This window comes from Channa argus, chromosome 3 (assembly GCF_033026475.1).
Source record: "Channa argus isolate prfri chromosome 3, Channa argus male v1.0, whole genome shotgun sequence".
Taxonomy (NCBI): domain Eukaryota; kingdom Metazoa; phylum Chordata; class Actinopteri; order Anabantiformes; family Channidae; genus Channa; species Channa argus.
Window position 1 is genome coordinate 1,698,053 of NC_090199.1, and position 24,942 is coordinate 1,722,994.

At 41.6% G+C, this 24,942-nt stretch overlaps 1 protein-coding gene across 2 annotated transcripts; it reads left to right on the plus strand.

Moving 5' to 3' along the window:
* The first annotated feature begins 962 nt into the window (after nucleotides 1-962).
* LOC137124486 (homeobox protein OTX1 B-like) lies at nucleotides 963-7,029 on the plus strand. 2 transcript variants are annotated; one of them, XM_067499559.1, is made up of 4 exons: nucleotides 963-1,168; nucleotides 3,180-3,379; nucleotides 4,036-4,187; nucleotides 5,579-7,029. In XM_067499559.1, the coding sequence occupies exons 2-4, from the start codon at nucleotides 3,283-3,285 to the stop codon at nucleotides 6,368-6,370; spliced, it is 1,041 nt and encodes a 346-aa protein (XP_067355660.1). In that variant the 5' UTR covers nucleotides 963-1,168; nucleotides 3,180-3,282; the 3' UTR covers nucleotides 6,371-7,029. The 2 variants fall into 2 exon arrangements, with proteins under 2 accessions (XP_067355660.1, XP_067355659.1); XM_067499558.1 differs by having other exon boundaries at nucleotides 3,198-3,379; nucleotides 5,579-7,025.
* Nucleotides 7,030-24,942: the final 17,913 nt, after the last annotated feature.

Genomic DNA, 24,942 nt, shown 5'->3' on the forward strand with positions numbered 1-24,942 from the left:
AAAAAAAAAAAACCTCACAACAATGACTGCGTCCATTTGATATCTTGATACTTGTGATCAATCACTGGCTTTGTTGCTGTTGGCCAGAGAGCATTTTAGAGGACACCCGGAGGATGTGAGACAACAAAGAGTATTAATAGAATTATTCATTTTAGGCATTTAATTAAAGTGCTATTTACATGTAGGCCTATGCTGTTATATTTGTGAGACCGTTCTATATAACATATGAATATTATGTATATCTGGGGCTATAGACACTGTTACAGTTGAGAGTTAGAAGGGCTGAAAAAAAACTTTAATTTTATGTATAAAACTCATTTTATTCTAAGGTCATAAAGTAAATTAAATCATGTCACTTACTTTATAATTTTCCTGTAAACTGTATCAGACTAAACACTTTAAGAAAATATTTGTGCAATAGTTTTTCAATTGCAAACAAAGAAATAAACTGAAGTCATTACAATAAATTGCAGAGGTTTACAGAGTCTTATTGTGGCCTTTTTATTGAGTTAACTTTTATGGACTTTAAAAAACACACAAACCCATAATTCTAGTAGTAATCGTGTTTGCTTTCAGCCACATTAAATGCTAACTGTCTCCAGCTAACTTTTTGTTTTAATGCAGCAGGAAGAACTTAAACGGGGTCTATACTTGTCCTCGTGCCTGTGAACATGTGGCTAAATGTCTGTGCTAATAAAAGTATAAAGCTTATTTGAAATAGTTCACTCGTTACCTTCCGGACTGTCATGGCAGCCCAACGAGCCTTCTCCAACTTTCGGACACAAACTTTTCGCTCGCGTCACGTGGTGCGCGTTCCATGCGAAGAGGGCGGGCGTTTCGCCTTGTGATTGGCCGTCGCCGTCGCCCCGTGACGTCCCGGGGCGCTGTGATTGGCTCGGAGAGCTCAGACCCCGCGTGCTTACTAGACTCATAGAGGCTCGGGCCTCGGAGACGAGCATCAATCTCCATCCGTCAACAGCGGCTGGAGACAGAAGCACCGCGGGTTCACGGTTTCATTTTTCTACGGTGAAATATTAATTGTCTTGAGTTGTGAACGGAACTTTCTGAGAGAAAATAGAATAAACTTTGCTCCATGTGGATATTTCTCAAACTCTGGATCACTCTGGTTTGACTTTAACAGGATCTTTTAAAGAGGGAGGCCAAAAAGGTGAGACCTTACCTGGTTTAATTCTTTGATAATTATGAGTCTAATTCATCCTAACGGGCTCTGTCCTCTGTGGTCTACATTAATACATATTTAATACGCTTATTTGTGATTATTAACTCATACCTGGTGCTTATTCACAGTGGCCTATTTTGGAAGTTTGTAAAAGGAGGCCGTAGTTTAATGTATTTAAAATAAATATAAATTACAAAATAAGTACTTGTTAAATTAACAATATTTTAAAATACCGTACGATGGCTTGCTGATGTCTTAAAGTGTATATCATGTGTGTAACTTATCAATTATGTGGCTCTGTATTTGGTTGTTTTCCCGAGGGCTCGGTTCAGCCCGCAGTGTCCTGTCCGCTTACTCTTGCTGATAAGAGCCTCTCTGCTAATTGTCGCCCTGTAGATCTAATCTAAATTGTAATGGACTTCATTTGCACACAGTTTTGACGCATTTATTTTGCGTGATTGGCCTCCTTCCTGTGGTTATGGAAATAAGTCCGGCTTTATTTGGGGTGTTAACGCTTCAGTTCAGATCCGTCAGGAGGCCCGCGGCTCCTTTCAGGGCAGAGAGTGCTGCTGTTGGCCCCAAATGTGAGCATTTACCTGCTAAAAGGACCCCAGTGGATTATGGAAATGTTTAGCTGCATACAGTCTAACACTAATACCAACAGGGGAAGAAAGCTGCAGCTAATGTGTCGATTTCTGCAAAAGCAAGTTTATTTTTGCATATGAACTTTGATGGTGAAAATAGGTTGTGTTAGTATTTCAGGCTACATGTTTCGGGCTCATCGAATTCCACACATTTCCTAACTCTTTCCTCAGTTCTTCAAGTCAAAGTTTCAAGTCAAAGACTTGTTTTAAACATCAAACATTACACATTATTTTGTGTCGTTTTCCAAGGCCTCTAAAAAGCATAGTCCCCACGATGGGAATAAATAAGGTCTTAGGAAAGAATACATTAAACTTAAAAAAAACTCCTTGTGGTCTAAAAAAATAATAACATAATTTAAAAAGTAAAATAAATTCCATAACAAACTAATATTAATATATAATATTATTATTATTATTGTGAAAAGCTCAGGGGTAAATAAGCGAAAAAGTTAAATAACCGTACAGTGAACTCCAGCATATTTTGTTTTTGGCAAAGTGTGAAGTTAAAAAAGTTCCTCTTTCTATGAATACACACATGTAAATAACAGCAGAGAAATCTGGAGGTGGGAAAAGTCTCAGGTGGCCTGTGGCTTAAACGTGTCCTCACAGGTCTCTTTAATTGTGAGCCGCTAAATTAATTAAAAGGGTGACGAAGATGTGAGTGATAACGGATAACTGCTGCTGCTCCAGAGAAAAGTCTCTTTTATTTTCCTGTGATCAGACTAAACATGTGGATATTTAAATCCCTAATTATTTAAACTTCTGAGACTGGCACCAAACTGAGCCCATTTCCGGCCACGGTCTACAGGTAAAGTTAAAACCTGGTGTCACACTTTGTCCCTTTTTTTAAAAAAATTACCTCTAAACTTCACATTCTCTGGCTGAATATCACCGATGCACAATGACTCATTCTTACATTGTAGAGCCTAGAAGTTAGTTTTACTTGTAAGTAAAAACGGTGTTTGTCCGTTTTCCACAAAATAAAACGCAGTTTTTCTTTTTCCATATTTGCTCATTAAGACAAGTAACATTTAATCAGGCATCAAATGTTGGATCAGTTGCAGAATTGTTTTAGAATTATTACCGAGGCCATTTCAATTCGGGATGTTGTGATATGACTTTGTTTGTGAAATGGCTAAAATGCAAAATGAGAAAGCACCGTTTACCTTTTCCGGCTCAGGCTACTTTGTATATTTTACAGGTGTTGAAAGTAACAGGTAATAAACGACAGATTACACCATTAACGGAAAATGGTGTTTTATTCTTTTTAAAACCTAGATTTAGGTTTAATTTCGCTGTAAATAATCAGTGTGTTTCCAGCTTGGCCTAAATATTATTTTTGTTCGACTCACCAGGACGTGTGTGTCTTTCAGGATCCGACCTATAGACACCGGATCGCCGGCAGACCTGCGCCCTTTCTGTCCGTCCAGACTCCGGTCTCCCCTCCGTGCTTCTAGCATGATGTCTTATCTCAAGCAGGCCCCGTACGGGATGAACGGACTGGGGCTGAGCGGAGCTGCCATGGACCTGCTGCACCCGTCCGTCGGGTACCCGGGTACGGATCAAGCCCCGGACATACTCGTACTCCTAAATACAGATTTATTGAAATAATGAGCTCACTTTTTTCGTTACTTTGGCTCGTGCTTAAAAGTTTGAAAATTCTCTGCGGTTTCTGCTGCGGTGCATATTATATATTTATTATGTTTGTGCAGCACAAAACAACAGTCACTGAGATTATTGTTAATGTTATTTAGTTATGATTTTACGGGGACCTTGACGTGGACATAGAGCTTTAACTTAAAACTTTTTTTAAAAGGGTCGAATTAGATTCCAGTGTGTATTTAAATTCGGTCTCTGTAATTAGTTTATTTTTGTTCATATTTGTGTAATATTTCCAAAACATATACTGAAATTTGAATTAGTCTATCATTAGTTTTCGTGTTGATGATTTAACTCTTCATGTCAAATTATTATAATTTCTTTTCATCTAAAATGTTTTACAAACTAGAAATGTGACTTGCGCAAAGCCAATAATCATCATTATAAAACAAAATGAAAACACGACGAGGATTAAAATGCGAAATTGTGAAAAGCTGCATTTACTCCGAGCGACGTGGATTTAGTTTCTAACTTCAGGGGAAACACCAACCCGGCCTCTGGTCGTGGTGGGACAGAGTTACTGCTGGTGACATCAGACCTTTTTTCTTTCAGCCAACCCGCGGAAGCAGCGCAGGGAGCGGACTACTTTCACACGGACGCAGCTGGACATCCTGGAGTCGCTGTTTGCCAAGACGCGCTACCCGGACATCTTCATGAGAGAGGAGGTGGCGCTGAAAATCAACCTGCCCGAGTCCAGAGTCCAGGTCAGAAAGTCAGCCAAGCTGGTTTGTGGATCAGCGCGTTTTAAATTCACTTCGTAAATACTTTTGGAACAACTGAGTATTGTTTTCTCACAGATTGTGCCAAAGAAAAGTTTCCAAGTTTTAGATGGTCACAGCAGGAAGTACACTGAGCTTAAATTTCGATAATTTACTGTGTTTTCCGGGAGTTTAACAGAGTCCAGGGTTTAAAGCTTTGGTGCCACTTTCTGTTCCCAACCTGAGGCCTTTCTGCATCAGCATGTGTGTAAGGGAGGAGGAGGCGGGAGAAAAGCTTTAATTGCTCAGGTAGAGACACGTCTTTAATCGAAGACAAGAATTTGACTGTGCTCTGGCAAAGTGAAGGACCAGATGATTCTGTGCGAGCTTTTCATTCCCAGGCTTCAGCAGCCTTCTGCAGGGCCTAAAGCTGCATTTATGGCTAAGTGTGTGCAAATTTGTGGAAGTTTTTACTTCCTGCAAAGCTACTCTAACTACTTAAACACAGTGTGATCATTATAAACACTAATAGTGTTAAATAATTGTAATTTAATAAAATGTTACACTGTTTAGTTTGGGTTACTGAAAATGTATAAAGTATAACATGTAATACTGTGTCAGTTATATTTCAGGCTTCATTTTCATCAATGTAGCAAACATTTCAGTGTCATTGTAACAAAATATAATACCAAAAAATAACAACATTAACCCCTGAGATTATGGCGCCGTTTTACTGTTAGTGATTTAGTTGAACAAGTGTTTCATCGTCGTTCTGGTTGCATTGGGAGACGTTACTGCACGTTTTCCACTGGCCTTTCTCACCCTTACACAAAAACAAGTTAGTCAAAAGCTCCTAAAATTGCCGTGCGGCAGGAGGAAAAAAATTTAATAAGTCTAATTTTCCAAAGCTCTTCTTGCATCCAGCCAAGCACGCAGTCTTTATTACTCCAGGTTTGCACATACGCGTCTCTGTGTTTATTGCTGCTTAACTGTCCACGGTGACGTCTCAAATCTCATAACATGTTGTTGAGCAGCTTTAAAGTTGACTTCTTTGATGCACTAAATACGAGTGAATGTCATTGACCTGTTGCACTAAAGTCGATGTGTATATATACTAAATATAGACGACGGATATAAAAAGGAAAAATGAACATTGAGATAATGTGTTTTGTTTTCATTATTTTCTGTGATTCATGCCAACGTAACAAAACTCCCATTTCTGCATATTAAACTTTTTATTGCTCTCACTCCCGAGAGAACAAACTGTCGGTCCTCACAAAGAGCTAAAAGTAAAGGTCAAAGGTCAGAGAATCAGCAGCTGAACCTGTTTATCTCTAGCTTGGACTAGTTTTTTTATTTCTGTGAGGATGACCTTTGACCTGTCCCGTTTTTTTTAGGTCTGGTTTAAGAACAGACGGGCAAAATGTCGGCAGCAGCAGCAGAGCAGCAACAGCGCCAAGGTGAAACCAATGAAGAAGAAGTCGTCTCCAACCAGAGAGAGCACTGGTTCAGAGAGCAGCGGGCAGTTTACGCCGCCCGTGGTGTCCAGCACCTCCACCTCCTCTTCTTCCTCCTCCTCCTCTTCCTCCTCTTCCCTCTCCTCTGGACTTGGTGGACCCAGTCTGATCAGCACCTCTACCTCCGTCACCGCCCCGGTGTCGTCCATCTGGAGCCCGGCGCCTATCTCTCCAGCCCCAGCCCCGGCCACACTGCCAGACCCTGCTGCCCCCACCAGCGCCTCCTGCATGCAGCGCTCTGTGTCCTCCTCGGCCACTGGGGGGACGCCCTCCTACCCGGTGTCATACAGCCAGACAGCAGTGGCGTATGGCCAGGGCTACCCGGCCTCCACGTCGGGCTCCTACTTCAGCGGCGTGGAGTGCGGTTCCTACCTGGCGCCCATGCACTCCCATCACCACCCGCACCACCCACACCAGCTCAGCCCCATGACGGGCAGCTCCATGTCGGGACATCCTCACCACCACATCGGCCAGACGTCAGGTCACCACCACCATCACCACCACCCGCCACACCACCACCAGGCGTACGGCACGCCCGGCCTCGCGTTCAACTCCACGGACTGTCTGGATTACAAAGAGCAGGCAGCAGCTCCAGCCTGGAAGCTCAACTTCAACACCTCCGACTGTTTGGACTACAAAGACCAGGCCTCGTGGCGTTTCCAAGTGCTGTGACTTCCTGTATTTCTCTTCTTCTGTGCTTTCAAAGAAGTATTAATTTTTTTGTTGGTGGTTCATTTTTGAAGATCCTCTAAAGTAAGAGTACAGACAATTTTAAAAAGTTTATCTGTAAACAGACTGAACAGAAGCACCGATGTCTGAAACCTAAGCAGAAGGCCTCAGGTCCGGCTGAGCAACTCAACTTATCCAGGATTATTTTTGTACGTCAGAACTCCCGAGAAACTGACCCCATTTTTCTGAAGAACTTCAATTGTAAAATTTACATGCAACCTGCAAAATTGTGGAGCCTTGGGATTGAATTTCAACTTGGTGGGGATTACTCTTCAAAGAAAAAAAACCAACTTTTAACAATGACTTTAAAATGAAAAACAGAACGCTGCTATGATTTTCAGGTTACTGATGTTCATTTCTAACTGACGTTTCAAACTTGAATTTTGTTCAGAGACTCACCGTCCAGACTGTGGGTGTTGTAATTTGGAGATAGAGTTGCAGCACTTGTTTATAAGGTCAATGATTTTGCTATTTGTTCTTTGCAGAGGAAAGAAAATAATAAAAAAAAAAAATGTGAATCAGACACGCAATGACAGTATTGCATTGAAATTTGAAAGATGTACATTCGTGTCTTTATAATAAAGTCTTGTTAAAACCAAAAAAGTTTATTTCTGATTCAAGTTCAATGAGTTCACTAGTGTTGTCTCTTCAACAGTTTCCAACTTCAGAGTTTAGAGTATTTAGCGTCTAGTTTAGAAGAATGACACAATAACAGCTGTTAAACCCAAAGAAAGACAGCAACTTGTGACTTGTTTCATTTTGATTCACGGGTAATTTATTGGTGTCGACCAACAGGTCCTCTTCTAAGACGCGTTGGTCACTGTTTATGCAGCCTGAATAAAAAAAACTGTAGATGAGATTACAATTTTTATCAGGAAAATAATGTGCTAGATGTAGAAGCTGTGGAGGTGGATGGAGGTAAACGTACAAAGCGCAGGAAACGGATCAGAGTTTAAATCCAAAGTTCTGTGTCTGCTTAAGTTTAGACAACAAAAGTACTTTGATTAAAGTTAGAGAAACGTGGTTTTGTCTGAAGTCAATGACGTGTGTGTGTGTGTGTGTGTGTGTGTGTGTGTGTGTGTGTGTGTGTGTGTGTGTGTGTGTGTGTGTGTGTGTGTGTGTGTGTGTGTGTGTGTGTGTGTGTGTGTGTGTGTGTGTGTGTGTGTGTGTGTGTGTGTGTGTGTGTGTGTGTGTGTGTGTGTGTGTGTGTGTGTGTGTGTGTGTGTGTGTGTGTGTGTGTGTGTGTGTGTGTCATTTTTCTCTAATAACCCAGACAACAACTTTTCTCTAAACCACAAAATGGATGTTGTGCTGCAACATCTTGATCTTTGTGGGAAAACTTTGGGACATTTATTTGAACCGACGCATTGTTTTATATGTAAACAGAAACTGTAATTCAGTTCGTCACAATGTCTTGTGTGATGGCAGTTTAACTGTATATGTTTTTAATACGTCAGCTGACTTCTTCCTCCTGTCATCATCATTATTGTGGGAGGCCCAACCAATGTAACAGCAGGCCACAGTAATCTGACCTACCTGGTGTTCTTTTATGGGAAGATGGTTCTGTGAACCCTGTCGGAGCAGCTGAGAAATTAAAAATGTGCAGAAACCATGTGGGATGTTAGACCATGTCTAAAACTGGATTCATGGTGCAAACATTTAGCAGCAACCAAACATTTGTTGGTTGCTTCTTTTCCTGCATTCACATCCTTTTCAAGTTCTCCCATTTAAATACCATTATCTCTCAAAATGACCCGATCGAGAGTTTCCTGCTCACGCGCCTCTTTAGCATCAAAACCATTAAAATGGCTGTTCAGAGTAATCGGTGAGGCTCCTCTGATCTGCTGCGTGGTTTGGATGTTGCCTGTGAATGTGACAGGAAACTGTGATACAGACTTAGGATTGTCCTAATGCCAAATAATCATAATTTAAAAGTTAAATATCACATTGGCTGTAATTCAGGTGTCATATACCTTCACGTTATTCATTAAAACATGTTAAACAACATGTGAAACGACAAAGTCCATCCTACCTTTTCCAGGTATGCAGCTTGATTGCGCAGGAGATGGTCAGAAACTGAGCGAATAAGCTTTAATCAGCTGTATAAAGCAAACCAAGGCACCCAGAAGGTAAAGACAGCACATCAATCATCAACCCCCCCACCCCTGCTGTGGTTGGACTCGCAGTCCAGCAGGTTAGCAAACATGTACACTGGCTTCCCTGCTGTTTGTTTGGCCGTGTCGACAGTAATGTCCCCATTTGATCCAACAGAAAAAGGGACAAATCACGATTTTAATTAACAGCCATCTCGCTTCCTCGTGGCATCCCTCTACCAGCTGGACAAACAGTTTTAGGTAAACATGGCGCCCGGGCTGCATGTCCTGCTGGGCTCTAACGGTGTGCGTTGTTTCTTCATGCAAACACGAGCCAGGACTTAACACATTAGGACAAACTCATTTTCTGATTCGATAGCTTATTTTAGAGAATGGCCTCCCCTTGTCTTTGCAGCTATGCTGTATGTCATTATTATCATGTCAGGAGGCCTCTGAAAGAATATTCTGACTTCTCGGGGCTGACATGACTGGGCTTCAGAGGACATCATTGTCCTGACGAGGCAGCTCTGTGGCCTCAAATTAGGTGATTCACAGTGGGGACTACAACCCCCGATTCAAAAAAAGTTGTTCAAAATGAAAATAAAATCAGAATACAATGATTTTCAAATCTCACCAACTCACATTTTATTCCCAATACAACATAAACAACATATCAGATGTTGAAACTGAGACATTTTACCATTTCATGGAAAATAATAGCTCTGTTGAATTTAATAGCAGCAACACATCTCAAAAAAGTTGGAACTGGGTGATGTTCATCATTGTGTAGCATCCGTTCTTCTTTTAACAACTGACTGTTAATGTCTGGGAAGTGAGGAGACCAGTTTCTAGAGTTTAGGAGAGGACTGTTGTCCCATTCCTGTCTGATGCAGGATTCTAGATGCTCAGCAGTCCTGGGCCGTTCTTGCTGGATTTTTTGTTTTATGATGCTCCAAAAGTTTTCTATTCTAAGGTCTGGAGTGCAGACAGCCCAGTTCAGCACCCAGACTCTTCTCCTGTAAAGCCATGCAGTTGTGATGGATGCAGTATGTGGTTTAGCATTGTCTTGCTGAAATATGAAAGACCTTCCCTGAAAGAGACGTTGTCTGGATGGGAGCATATGTTGCTCTAAAACCTCTATGTACTTTACAGCATTGATCGTCTTTCCAGATGTGTAAGCTGCTCACGTCATAGACACTAATGCACCACTACACCATTAGAGATGCAGGCTTTGAACTATCCGCTGATAATAAGCTGGATGGTCCCTGTGCTTTTTAGTCCGCAGGAGACGGTGTCCATGGTTTACAAAAAGAATTTCTAATTTTGATTCCTCTGACCACAGGACAGTTTTCCATTTCGCCTCAGAACAACACGATGGTGTTTCTGGATCATGTTCACATATGGCTTCTTCTTTGCATGATCCAGCTTTAACTTACATTTGTGGATTGTACAGTGAACTGTGTTCACAGACAGTGGTTTCTGGAAGTGTTCCTGAGTCCATGCAGTGATGTCAAGTTGACAATCAGGCCTGTTTTTAATGCAGTGCTGCCTGAGGGCCTGAAGATCACATGCATCCAGTTTTGACCTTCAGCGTTGTCCATTAACACAGATATTCCTACTGATTGTCTGAACCTTTTGATGATATTATGTACTGCAGATTGTGGGATCTTTAAAGTCTTCACATTTTTTTCTGAAATTGTTCCACCATTTCTAGACAGAGTTTCTCACTGTGGGAACCATCTTTACATTTGAGGCTCTGCTTCTCTGAAATGCTCCTTTTATACCCAGTCATGTTACTGACCTGTTTCCAAATAACCTCATTAGTTGTCAAATGCTCCTCCATTTTCCATGAAATGGTAAAATGTCTCAGTTTCAACATCTGATATGTTGTTTATGTTCTATTGTGAATAAAATACAGATTTATGAGATTTGCAAATCATTGCATTTATTTACATTTCACTCAATGTCCCGACTTTGTTTGAATTGCAGTTGTAGATCCTGGACTTTGTGTGCAACCTGCTGATCGAGCTGAACACAATTCTGGGCGTCACTTCACCTGTTGAGATGGAGTCAGAGTTCGATGGAAGGTGTCCACCATCCTGTGCACGTTTTGTGATTAGAGACCTATTGAAGGAACCCTTCAATATTTATTAGCAGGTCATTGTTTCCAAAATGTAAACTTGCATTTTAAGACATTTTAATTTGATATGAACCAATTCTCCTCTTTCCACTGTGAGACGAACTAACACAGCCGTGCTGCATCAGTAAGAGGGAAAAGAATAAAATAAACTTGCTGAAGAAGTGGGTAAGAAGCCAAATGATGAGTTATGATTTTGAACACTTCCAGCATCTCTGTGTGTTTAGTTTCGTATGGAAATCCCTTTAGCGTGGCGGGTAAATAGATTACGATGCAGTGAGGGATTAGGGATTGTCTCGCCGCTGGCCAACTAATCCCGAGCACAGACTGTCAACAGCCCTGACATGTCCGGGACTCCTTCAGCACAAAATGGCTCCTCGGCTGTTTAAGAAGCTGATCTAGACACACACACACACACACACACACACCTCCTCCACCAACATGAATATTCCTATCGGGGCTGTCAGCGACTGGGAAGACAATAACACTCGTCTTCAAAGGAGGAAGATTAGATGCTGCACGAGACAAAACTCGACTCTTTGAAGTGAGTACGGTTCACATTCCAGCAACGTTTTGGGCCGAACGGAAATTCAAGTCTTTATGTTCTCAAAACTTTTGAGTTTAACGCTTTCAGTTTATAAAGCGTGTGATTATCAGAGCAGTTACAGGGGAAAAAGTTTCCTCTTTTGATGCTTCTACTTGAATTTGCTTTGAGGTTGACCAACACAAGTGTCAATATTTCTGGGAACATATTCTACTTGAATAGCTTTTATTATGTCGGGCATAATGTTATAGCACGTCAACATGTCTTCATTAGAACAGAAACAGTAAAACAGTTTGTTTAGTGGACTGAAAACTGAAAACATAAGGCAACTTAAAGGCAGAGTTCACCGATTTTCAACCAGTTTCCAGTGGTTCTAGTTTGGGTTGTACATGTATATTAATGGTTTTAAAACCTGCCATTCTCTTCTTTATATTAAAATATTTTTCAGTTTTCAGCCAAAAATTCACCTCCAGATGACAACAATGAGTTTTTCATTATCAACAGAGCAGATGATGTCATCGTGAGGACTTTCTGGAAGAGCAGTTCAACAGGAGACTACTTCATTTGTAGCATCACCAATGTGATCTGAATTGAAAAACTATTCACAATGACGTCATCAGGGGCCATTTTTCAGCTAGAAGCAGAAAAATATTTGGATATATGGAAAGCAGATCAAAGTTTGATGCCATTTACATATATGTGCTTCACAATATGCAGGTCACAAGCCACCGAAGGTTCCAGTTTTGGACGAGACCCAGGCGTCATAACTGTTACATTTCAAGCTTCCAACCAGCCAACACGGCCTCACGGCTGTAAAGCCGCGTGTGAATTTGTTTTGCTTTCGACAATGTGTTTTTGCGTTTTCATGTGGACAATGACCATATTTTTAAAACAGTGCGTGAAAAAAACACCCGTGTTTGTGTGGACTAAGCCTATAAGCTTAACTTGCTGTGTATCCATTTACATCCACACAGCACATTTTCATCAACCCAGTCACGATAAATCACTGAAAAACTAAAAACGCAGCAAGTTATCACATTTGTCACAAACATGCTGTGATTTCTTTGTCACTTGCAGCTCATTTCAGCTCATTTCAACACATTTTACTATTTTATTAAAAAGTGATGGAATATGTCTTTTTATTTGCTGTAATAGTTCTGTGCTTTTATTTTTGTAACATTTATTTAAATGAATTTAATAAAAAAATGAAATAGAATATTTTTTACTCTTACATCTACGTATGTAACAGTGGGACGTCCTCTAGGTTGAAATTAGGGAAATCAGTGTATGTATTGAATTTCACCTAAATGTACTACAAAAGCATTAATTCATGCTCATTATGTTCTTTTTTCCATTAATAAAAAATAATCTGATATTAACTGTAAAAGTGTCTTTGTCGTCAGGACAACAATCAGCGCTTTAGAACCCTGTAAACTGCAGTTGTCGGCGCCCTCTGGCTCTTCTTCAACCCGGTGTTGATGCTTTACAGACTCTGCAGGACTACAGTGCATCTTATTTTGGCGTTCCTACATTTGATGTATTTCCTTACCGAGTGCCTCTTACTTCCCAGGCAGTGCTGGCTGGAACGGGGCCTCTCCTCGAAACAAACGGCGATAGAGAATCTCTTTGTCGGGGCCGTGCCTAAGCCTAATCTAATGATTCAGATGACTGGGGGCCATACTTAGACGGATAGCCACTGGCTTGCTTCAAACAAGCCACTATGGGTGGAAGTTTCCCAAGGATTAACACTTAAAGAAGCTGCAGAGGGGGAAAAAAAAAAAAAAAAAGAAAGAAGAGAGCCGGTGCCTTCCAGGGAATCCCCATTAAGTTGAGCTTTGGAGTGCCAGAGAGGAATTTGTTTCTGCTGAGCTGTGATCCAGGTCTATTTCAGTGCTAATGGGAAAACTGGTCCTGAACGTTTGATGTGTGACTTCATACAAACAATAGAAACACATCAGTGTGATTTGATTCCATCTCTGGTGGCTGATTTTTCTGCTAAATGCTTCACATCAATATCATTTCAGCATGGACTAAATTCCAGTTCGCTGGTGACGGACCACCTAAATCTGGAGAAGGCTAAGTGAAGCAAGAAGGGCTCAGAAGTTGCACTTACTATTTTCAGATTTTACACAGAAACAATCCAATTGTTGACAGACTTTGGAGGAACAGTTAGCATTTGTCACTGGAAAAGTTAAAAACTGGGAGTCTTTGACTCGACTTTTAGGGCAACAACGTCTCTTTATTTACCAATAATTCTCAAAATGGGGCTTCTGTAACGGTATAAGTGGCAAACAAGAATGTTAATATTGAACATTTCTGCAAAATTCAGGACTTTGTTCCATTCATGCATTTTTTTCCTGATTTGTTTTTGTCAACAATATGGAACATAACTGCTACATGCCCATCCACCACCACAGCCTCACTTTATTCTCCAAAACATAACACAAAGTGTGGATGTGAGGTGGTCTGAGCAAAAACCGTCTGATTTGGCAGTTATCAGTTATTATAATGATGATTCAGTACGTACAGAACTGCATTGCTTTCAAGAGACTTGTATCTTATAATTTACCAGCTAATCTTTTAACCGTGATCACAATTATTTCTCCTGATGGATTCATTCCCCAAAAGATTTAGGACCACACCAAGCAAACAGTTGGTCTTTGTCTGAAGTCAGGCTTTCAATGAGCAGCATAGTTTTTGTGGTGTGGCCCACACTGTCAGCACTAGTCGGAGTCTCAGCTGCAGCTTCTCAGCTAAATGGGGGTCAGTCTGTCTATGACTCCTCGGACTGGGACCCTGGCATTAACAACGCCAGCACAATTTTTTTCGTACTCATCGGACAAACCTTAGATTAGCGGAGAGCAGTTTGTATGTAGGAGGTCCCAGGTCTTTGGAAGCACTACGTCTCCATTGACTGGCATCTTTGCAGTGTTCGGGTGCCACATGAGGAGACCTGAGCAGAAGCAGCAGTTGGTATTCATCGCCAATAATCGTCCTGACATGACAACCACTTACAACCTAAGACAACTACAATACAGCAACAAAGACCAAACCTCCACAAATTATGCAGATAAAAATCTAATACCTTCGAACTGAGTGAAACAGTAAGAATTCAAACTTATCTGCAGGTTTCCATTTCGATAATTCCTTAGCAGCACCTTGTGTTATAAATGACATCACAAACGTCTTCTCCGTCATTCCAATCGCTCTGAAGGTGTTTGGCTAATTGAGCTTCACACAGGGTTTGTTTGCGATCGACTTTGCTTCTGGTGCTTCAGTAACGAGTCAGTGCATGTGTTTGGGCGCAGGCTGTTTGAGGTGCCCTTCGGTGCTGCTGTCACCACTTTGACTGACAGGCCCATGCAACTCAAGAAACCCTGGGATTAAAGTCAGTCTAGCGTAAACAAACAGTGACGTTTCAAAGAAGCCGCAGAGCAGCAGGCGGAGAGAGACTCTGACTGACCCCAGACTCCAGGGATGTTGTTTTACCGCTGCCCTACGTCAGCTTGTTGGGTGAAAAGCAATTCAGCTTAAAATCCAAAGAGTCACAGGATCATTTCCTGAACTACACTTCACGTTGCCTACTGGAAATAATGTACAAATAAAATATAATGGTGCATAAAAAACCATCCATCATCATTTCCTTTCCTTCTGAAGAAGAGTCTGGGTAAAGCTCAACAAACCCTCTAGTAGCTGATGCAAACCTTCAGTCACATAAGAACACTGACTGACATCTTACCAACTCTTCTCAGGCACCGATCATTTGATGACGCGCAACTAGCGCAGATGACGTGGGACACGGTGCAGAGATAGCATATAATTATGAATCACTTATATTTTACAAACAAAATATTCAATCATTGTTTAAAACCCTTTGCATTACTGTAGATTATTGGCTCTTTTCTCTATTAATCGACGCATATTCCTTTGAGTAGCGATGTCCCGATGCTGATACCAGTATCAGGCATCGGGCCCGATCTTGTCTTTGTGTACATGTACTTGTAAAACTTTTCCAATACTGTGCCTAATACAATGTTAATCTCCACAGGTGAGCAGAGTTGGAAAGATGTCTGTGGTCTAGAGCTAATTTAAGATGAGGACAAAAGTTAAGCTGAATACAAACTCTGCTGTGCTAAAGTCTAATTAAAGATCTAGTTTCTAACAGTCATACTTGTGTTTTAAAAACGTTTAATATTTGCAACTGACATCAGCAACATCGAGGATTTTATATATATGTTACCTGAAATTCACTTTGTTGTCATTGAGGGTTATTTTACCTTCATATTCCTTTGTAGACTCTACAGTGCGTGTTGTCAGTGCTTCTCCATCCAGGATCTCACCCTAAATCTGTGCGTTGTTTGTCTTTTTTTCCTTTTCAGTGAAAGTTGCTTTGTTTCGTAAACTTTGGTCGCAGCCATATTTGTTTTGATGGAAGAACATTCAGGATTTGCTTAACTGCAATGGATTAATGAGAATTTTACTGTCAACTCATTCTAGAAGCAAAACAGTTTAGTACTTGTATAAATACTTGGTATGAGTGAGGACTCAAATGTAAACACAACCCCTATTCAAAAAAAGTTGCAACGATGTGTTAAATGTAAATCCGACCACAATGCAATGATTTGCAAATCCCACCAACCCACATTTTATTCACAATTGAACATAAACAACATATCAGGTGTTGAAACAGAGACATTTTACCATTTATTGGAAAATATGAGCTCTGTTGAATTCAATGGCAGCAACACATCTCAGAAAAGCTGGAACAGGGTGATGTTCAGCATTGTGTAGCATCCCCTCCTCTTTTAACAACTGTCTGTAAACATCTGTGAAGTGAGGAGACCAGTTGCTGGAGTTTAGCAGAGGAATGTTGTCCCATTCTTGTGTGATGCAGGATTCTAGCTGCTTAACAGTTCTGGGTCTTTGTTGCTGGATTTTTCATTTTATTATGCACCAAATTTTTTCTATTGGTGAAGGTTCTAGACTGCAGACAGGCCAGTTCAGCACCTGGACTCTTCTCCTGTGAAGCCATGCAGTTGTTATGGATGCAGTATGTGGTTTAGCATTGTCTTCCTGAAATATGAAAGGTCTTCCCTGGATGGGAGCATATGTACATACATCCATACATCCAGGATCCCCACAAGATGAATCCTGGTGTCTTTAGTGATTCCGTAATTTTTCCCTAGAGCCACCATGAGGATGACGATTGCACAACGTGGTCCAGAGTGAAATGTGTAATAATGTGTAATCATTTCTTTTCTGTTTCTCTTCCGTCAGCCCATTTTTACTAAAATGGAAACATGGACAAAAAACAAACCAAAAGCAACAGATGTTATTGAGTTTGTCTTGGTCAAGTTAAATGAAGGACCCGGTTGACAGAGGGATGGCAGAACAAGAGCAGACGGAACAATTGTATAATGCGGATCGCAGGCAGATCTGATAGCGGTCGCCTTCCTCACTAATCTTATTTATTTAAGAGCTTTAGGGGCTCACAATGAGGGGCTTTAGTCTAAGCAGAGCTGCAGCCTTATCATTAGCAGAGAGCGAAGGCGATTAAGAGCAAATTATAAAACAGAGTGTTAGGTTCTGAGAGCCAATCTTGATGAGATCTCAGTTAAACGGAATCAGTTTAGAAAAGTGCAACAAAATCTGGACTTCAGGAATGTTAACAATGAGTTTCTGTCTGCATTTTCAAACACCAGTCAACATTCACCTGCTTTTCCCTGCTGTCGTCCTTTATGACCAGGTGACTTTTGTGAACACAGCTCCACGTGCCACCAGGCAGAGAACATGCTGGGACACCATTCGCCAGTGAGCATCGCCAATTTCACCAGCATCAATTTAAATCTTGTAGCCTTACAGAACAGCACAGGCCTCCCCCAAACCTCCGAATGGTCGCCCCTCTTGCCCCCATTCAACCTGAAACGCCACAGATATTTTTCTAGACCTGCCCCTGGTTCATATACTTTCGAACTGTATGATCTCATCCACATGGGTATATTCAGTTGTGTATGAAGTAAAAGTGCAAATTTGCAAACAAAGTTATGCTTTAAGTTTAAGTTTTAAAAGTATTTGACTTTTTTCAGTTTTTCCTGTGCGTTTTGTAAATAATTTTGCTAGTTCAAATGCTCCAGATCTTTGTACTAAAATCATCAAACATCACTGTATTTACATAATATAGTTCATAATTTGTAAGATATTTTGCATTTTGCAAAACATTTACATTAACCGATTCTAGTGATTTTGGTATTAAAATGTGGAAACTTGCGTTGATATCGTTGTACTGACTGAAAAATGTGTCCTTGAACACACCACCTGCTGCAGGAGCTGATGCTTTAAACAGAAATTCGGTGTTTTCTCACTGAAGTAGAGTTTTGTCACTTCCCTGACTCATATCCTAGTAAAGCGAGGAGCTTTCACCTGCCTCACCGAGTCACATGACCATCCAAGAGTGCAGCACTGAAGGCCTTTTACTTTAAGTATTTGTCTTGTGCATAAAGCTTTGCTTTGAACTCACACTGTCAGTGTTGCAGACGTACGAGCAGGTGAAAGGAGTCGGTGAATCTTTGTTTTCATGGCTTCAGAGCAGCTGATTTATGAAACATGTCTTTAAAAAAATCTGCAAATATTTCAGCTAAATGTAATTTGCATCCACTTCTAGAAACGCACTCAACCCCCAGTGTGTGCATGTGTGTGTGTGTGTGTGTGTGTGTGTGTGTGTGTGTGTTGGGGGTGGGTTAATTTAGTGACTAATTAAAGTAGAGAGTGACCAACTGGGTGAAATGTCACTGCCCCCCCTCTCTCTTTTGTCATCTTTAAAGTGGCCGTAGGAGTGTTAATAATTTGACCCCCAAAGTGTCTCTTAAGTGATGGGGAGGAGGGGGGTCGTTTGAAGACTGACCCTCTGCTCTTGTCTCCCCCCCCCCCACTTTCTTTTTATTCTCTTTTCTTCTGTTGTCTTCTTCTTCTTCTTCTATCCTCTTTCATGCTCCACAGCTCCGGCTCCTCCTTTTCAATCTGCTCAACTCAGCGGTCGACTGTTACAGGACGATCGGACTGGAACTGTTGCTGTCCCCTCTCATGTGTATGGGCGTGGGGGGGGGGTCAAGCAGTGTCTCCTTCTTTCTTTAAGCTCTGTCCTACATCCTAAATATAAAAATCCATTTTCTTTGAAGATAATGAGGATATGTTGTTAAATGTAAAGGCCAGTTTGTTCCTGTAGCTGCGTTAATAAATGCAGAGCTTCATTCATTCAGATTATAAATACCATCAGATTGGACTGTTGCACCTTAATATGACTGTCACCATATCGATGATCAGTTTTACAAATGTTTTTCTAACCCAAAAATCTTCAAACTGCTTTAAAGTTAAATAATTTTTAGTTTAATCTAAATCTCGGACTCGTTTGACTTTTTCTTGTCTACGTGTCCGTTCACTCTTTAATTAAACAATTTGCTGTATTTTTTGTTTCCTCTGATAAATTTTTTTCTTGAATAACTATGAATGTTTTGATCTTTATGGACCACGGTAGCAGCAGTGAATCCAACTGTATTTAAATCAAAAACCCTTTCTGTCTTTTTTCTTCATTTTCTCATTCAAGTTTCAGAACTATGACAAGTAAATATTTCTTTCCCTCGTTTCTTCCTCTTTGCTTCCTTTTCTTTTTCACGTCATCCAAACATTTTTCTGTTTACCCTTTATCAATGCTACTCACATAGAACTTCACCAAATAAGACAGACACTATTTTTTACAGACACCTTTTTTAGACACTTACTTACTTGAGCTGCTACATCCAGATGTTTCCAAGTAAAACTGCATCTGAAAGTTTGAATAACAGAATAACAAAGTAACATGCAAATAACCGTGTTGAGTAATGTTTGAAACTTTCCCCTATTCCTATGTTTTTATGCATATTTTGCAGGTATCCCTCCTTCCATACTCACGTCCATATTTCAGTCCACTTTCAAGTGACAAATACATCAGCAGCGATGTTGACCAAGACAACTTCCAGCACTGTAGGACCTGGGGATCAAACCGACGACCCTGTAATTTTTGGATAACCCGTCCAATTCACAAGCCGCATATGCCAAAGCAAATTGTGTTATAAGTTCATCAGGAAGCTGTTTGATGAAGATTCTCACATACAAACTAATTATTAACATTTACAACTCAATTATAATTGGACAGTTTTAGCTGCACAATTGTTACCAAAAAGTATTTTAATGCTCAAAAGATTCCTGTGTGAGAATTTCTGCCTCCATTTCTTTCTTCCTCCAGCTTCATATTTTCCTCAGCCTGAGGAGGCTGCAGGCGGTGGAGAAGCAGCAGCAGCAGTCTGGTCACTGGCTGCCAAAAATGGAATTAAGTCAGTTGCCAGTCTGGATAAGGAATTGGATTCTCTTCCTCCTCTGTTATCCCTCTGGACCAGATCCTGTTTCCCCCCGAGGGGTGTGGGAGAGGAGTGGGGGAGTCAGGGCAGGTGGTACAGTGGGGTTAGATCTCTGCCAGGTCACTGTCGCCTCACAACCTCAGAGGGCCCACATCAGGCCACACCTGCCCCCACCCCCCCACCCCCTCTCAAAAAACAAGTCTCTATGTTTGGGCAGCAGCTGCAGCCGGTCAGGGGTCTGAGTCTCAGGATCGGTCAGGGTCTTGTCCATGCCACGGCAGCTTATTTATCTTTGCAGGACGCGACACCTGGCCGGGCCTCCACCCAGCTGGACAATAACACTGCTGACTGATATCAATAGAGGCTTTGGGGTTTCATCACAAATCTCGTAGCAACCACAGCTGGCACCTTAATGAAGGGACAACAGAGAAAATAACGTGCAGTGTCCACGGCATCATGGGTAAAGGACATCAGACTATAGTGCGTTGAAAATTTGATATTTCTTTGGTCCTAACTTTCAAGAAGCTAATTGTTTTAGCAAATATAGTCCTGCCTTAAAGCGCGGTGAAAAAACTAAAAACTGTCCCACCCTGGGACATTTTTTACATCTAGCGTCCCCACGCTGTGGCCTGACCCCAGACTGAATTCAGAAGGTGCAGGTTGGACTGCTAGGAGATCTTGTTTAATCAGTCCAGAGAGCTGTACCCCACCCTAACGATAGTTAGGCACCAGGACAGACAGATGTAGAAGAGAGTCCTTTAGCACGTCCTCTGCAGCAGCAGATCTGCAGGAGTTCCTGGCCCCCTTCAGCATAAAGCCAACAAATGAATTGGCCTCCAGTTTCCAAAACTTTCAGATGAGGCGCAGTTTCTGCTCATTAAGTTTTCAGGAAGTTTTCTTCTTCTGTGGTGGATTCTGATACCTTGATGCTGCTCTGTGGAGGTTGTTGTCATGAGTTGTGTGGTGTAATCAGGTAACTCTTGGGTGACGATGAATGGTTGTAATCTCTGTGTCCGTTAGCTCTCAGTGCTCCCAACGGGGGCCGTTGGGAAACATCTAACCTCCCAAGGTAACAGTGGAGGGGCAGCTTGGTCGCCTTTAAAATACATCTCTTCCTCTACTTTTTCATTAAAATTATTTTTCCATTCTCCCAAGAATGATTTGGAATTTAAAGTCCTCTATAATTGGGCCTATATTTTCCAGGCCTGCTGCGCCTGTGCTTATCAGCGAGGGGTAAGAATTAAGACCACATAGGGAACCAAATAGCATTTTTTAAAAGCTGGGAGACTTAAGTAGAAAATTGGCTTAGCATGCAGATAGCAAAGTCAACAATGGGAACATATATCCCAGCTCGGAGTGATTGAAGTCCCTGTCTTTCTGATGAACAAAGTGTTTGATTTTCACCACGGCTCTTACATAAACTGCTAACTTGATTTCACACCCCGGATCTGAGGGTGACAACAAACACTTTAATTAGAGGAAGATGATACAAGGAAAGGGGGGGGGGCTGAAGGTGATAGACGGTAACAAATCCCCAGCACACTCCAGACAGCCTAAATTTACAGCCAGCAAGGCGAAATATAATAATTTTTTCCTCCTACTTTTCATATCTTATTACTTTTCTCCTCATTCTCCAGCTTGGAATTGTGAATATTTTTGCATAGCTTAAAGCGCGGCTGCTATCTCGCCCAAACCTATGTGCTTCATTTGCATTGTTGAGGTTTTTCTGCAGGAGTTTTGGGGGTCTGGAGAAGGAGAGGGGTGGGGGGTTGTGTGTGCCATCATTAGGCCTTTTGTGGTCACATTTTGGATCGGACAGCATACCGGCCCTCCTGTCCTGTAGCTTCTGTAGCTGCAAGCCAAGTGGCATCTCGTAACTCTTTGAACCGAGCCTCTCCACACGGTGAGATTAGCTCCTTTCAGACGGCTTCCATCGTCTAAGTAGTTGTTTTTACAGCAACGGAAAAGAAGAAAGAGAAAGGGAATGAAAAAGAGCTGAACAAAGTAGCGCAAATGACCCCGTGCACTTGATCCTGGGGACGTTATTAAGCGGCCGTGCAGATCACCGTAGACGATAAACGCGGTCCAATAAATGTGCCAATCACCTTTCTCTACAACCCCCGAAACAAGCGCCACCTCTGCTCTCGGTGTGAGCTCTATTGGTCAGCAAATAATCAAAGATTTTTTTCTTTCCCTCTGGAGGGGATTAGAAAGGTGAAGCTTAGCCTGCTGAACCAGAGACTAGCGGGGAGGCCAGGGGGTCTCCTTATCAGGGCTTGACTGCTGGATGCAGCTCCGCTACAGGACAGATTGCTTTCAGCGTCGCCCGTCTGCCAAGGAGGAACAAAGACACCGCCTCCGCCGCCATAATGCCCCGGCGCTGGTGGGACACCGAGGGCTCCGAGAGAAGCCTTTATGTATTCATTAGGATGATCATACGTGCCATCGCCTCCCTCCTTTATTCTTCTCGTCTTTTCATCCATCCATACGGTCTCCGTTAAATGAGGTTAATTTCTTCCCCGTAACCTGATTGTCCGAGCGGAGGACATGTGCTTAAATACACAACGTGGGCTGTGGGTGTTGCATTGTGTGGATATATACAGTGTTTCTATGCTGAATAAAACTTCGATGGTTCCTACAGAAAAAGGAATTATTTTAAATTACAGATTGAAAGGCTGCTGGCCACACACTCTGATGTGTCACATCGCTATTGGTCCAAAATATCACATGACTGTTGGGCCTAAGGAAGCAGCAGAGTGTCAACAACAGAGACCCAAAGTTGACTTTTTTGTAAACAATGCAAAATATTTGACAGGTTGAATTTCTGAGGCCTTCAAAAAAAATGAACTTCACAAAGTCCTTCAATCATTTCAACTTAACCTTAGGTAGAACTCATGCTGAACCCCTGAAAATTCCCTCTCAGAATTTTATTTGAGTTGTTCTTTTTTGTTTGTAAAGCTTTTCTATTTTTTATTATGTCATTATCATTTATTTACTTTAAACATAGTCTGTTATTTGTTCTGTTAGTAAAAGTAAAGGCCAGTTCATATATTAAAACATTTCCCTTATTAAAGTGTGAAGGTAACATGTGGAGGAGAGCGTGGGACGTTGGTGATGTACCACCTTCGGCCCAAGGGTCCTTAAGCCAGTCCAGTTCTTATAAGACTGAACCAACATGTTCCCGCCCCAAGCAAAACTCTGTGAACAGTGACAACAGCACACACGTGCTTCCTTACTCTGGTATCCACATGTGCCACATGTGTCGTGGTCACCTTAAAAGTGCAGAACGTCTCACACTAGAGTGAATTCCCGTGTCTTGTTGTCCAGCTCCCTATGACACTTAATATTCTATGTCATTACTTTAAACGTCAAATATTGCAGCATCTGAGTTTCCGCTGCACTACAATGGTCGATCATTGATGCAAAGGGGTCATGTAACACAAAAGGACTGGACAGAGCGGCGCTTTGTGATGCTTCCGGAATGAGAACAGGCTGTTTGTCACCGAGCTTTGCCTAAAGGACAGTTCTCCAGTCTGTCTCAGTCTGTACTTTGTTACTTCGTCACTTGCATTTTTACTCCTGAGGACACACACACAAACCTTGCAGGAAATCTCTGTAAACAGGACTATAAACCTTCTTGCTGACGGCCATCTTGTTGCCCTCCTGAAATCTAACCCCAATTTGCGTCACACTAATTCCAAGTTTTAAATTACACCTCTTTTTCTGTCTCTCCTCGTCAGTTCTGTCTGTCTCTCTCTGCGTTTTAGGGCCTCGGGGTTTTGGCTCGTTTTTTTTTTGTTTTTTTTGGCGGAGAAAAAGAAAGGCAAGCATAAAGGAGCGACGTGCCCGGAGGGAGCGACGTGGCGTTGGGCGGACAGAGCGGCGCCAGGCCTCACCGCCGACACACACACCGCCACAACCCAGCAGGCTTCCTCAGATTCCCCGATGTGTCAGGTGAAAGTAACCGCAGTTTGACCCCTGCTGAAGTGTCATGGCTGACGCTGGTATTTTTGGACTAATTCTGTTCCATTTTGTGCCAGAAATGTCTCACTCATCTGTCATTTTTTCCTTGCTGGGTTTAGTTTTTAAATAACCTTCTAAAATTTCAAATGAAGACGCTTGATGCAAACTGGGGACACTGCACTTCCCACTTCAGCTGCTGCAGCTCTGTTTATTTATTTCACCTTCTCTTTGATAGTTAGTCGCATACTTAAGGCTCCACCCACAGTTACAGATGATTCTTATTTCCATCCTCCCACACTAAACTCCTTTAACAGCTTACACATCAAGTCTCATGTTTTACCTACATACTGTTACACTATTATTTTCCGTGTTGTGGAAACATCACATTTCCACACAGTCAGTGAAAGTAAAAGTACATTGTACTCACACAGTCCTGTGGCTGCTCCACAACACAGGCATCAACCAGCTGGTTTCATTATTGATTTACTGCCGTGCTTTGGAAGAAGATGATCTGCAGCTGTACTGCAGCCTCTGAAACATTGTGTAGTATAGTGTAGTATAGTATTGTGGAGTAAGTGGATTCAGACAAACTACTTTCTCCTTCAAAAAACACAACTGCTACTAACTGGCACAAATCTGAAGTGGACTTGTACAGTCATGTTATCAACAGTATCAGGTTCAATAGTGTTTATATACTTTTGTTTTTGTCAGTAACTCAGGTTACATGTAGTACATCTACTGTCTACATATAGTACTTGCACTTTTACTAGAGTAGGGAGTTTGTGAACATCTAACTTCTGCTGATTGAAACAATATTTGTTTTGGCAATTTTTCCAAAATCTGGAAAAGTGCAGAATCCTGTTAATGACAATGGTAAATGCTCTTATTATTTAGCACTTTACCCATTCAGCACCTGGTGTTTCCAGGTGGTCCCCCATCCCACCAAGTACTGGCCAGGCTGACCCTGCTCAGCGTTCAGGTTTGGAAAGAAGGTGGGTGGTGTCTCATCACAGTGTCGTCAGTGATCCCAATCAGATGTAACATTGTTATATAGATGTTATTACAGTTGTAACTGATTTGAGGCAACATGTTAAAAAATGTTTCACCCGAGTAATTTGGAAGGAAGAACCGTATCACGTTATGTCTGATGTGTTCGTTTTTGGACAACAACAACAGGCGACTACAGCACAGACAAACAGGCTAATCCAGGTTACAGTGTCAGACACTAAGCCTGAGGGAAACACTGCTGTAAATACTGCTATTTTATGTCATATCCAACCGAGAGCTCTCAATTTTGAGCTAAAAGGATGAAGAAACAGATTCTTTTTTTTTTGTGCACAGGTACAAATTATTCATCATAAGGTTTTTAAAAATACCTTCAGAACTGG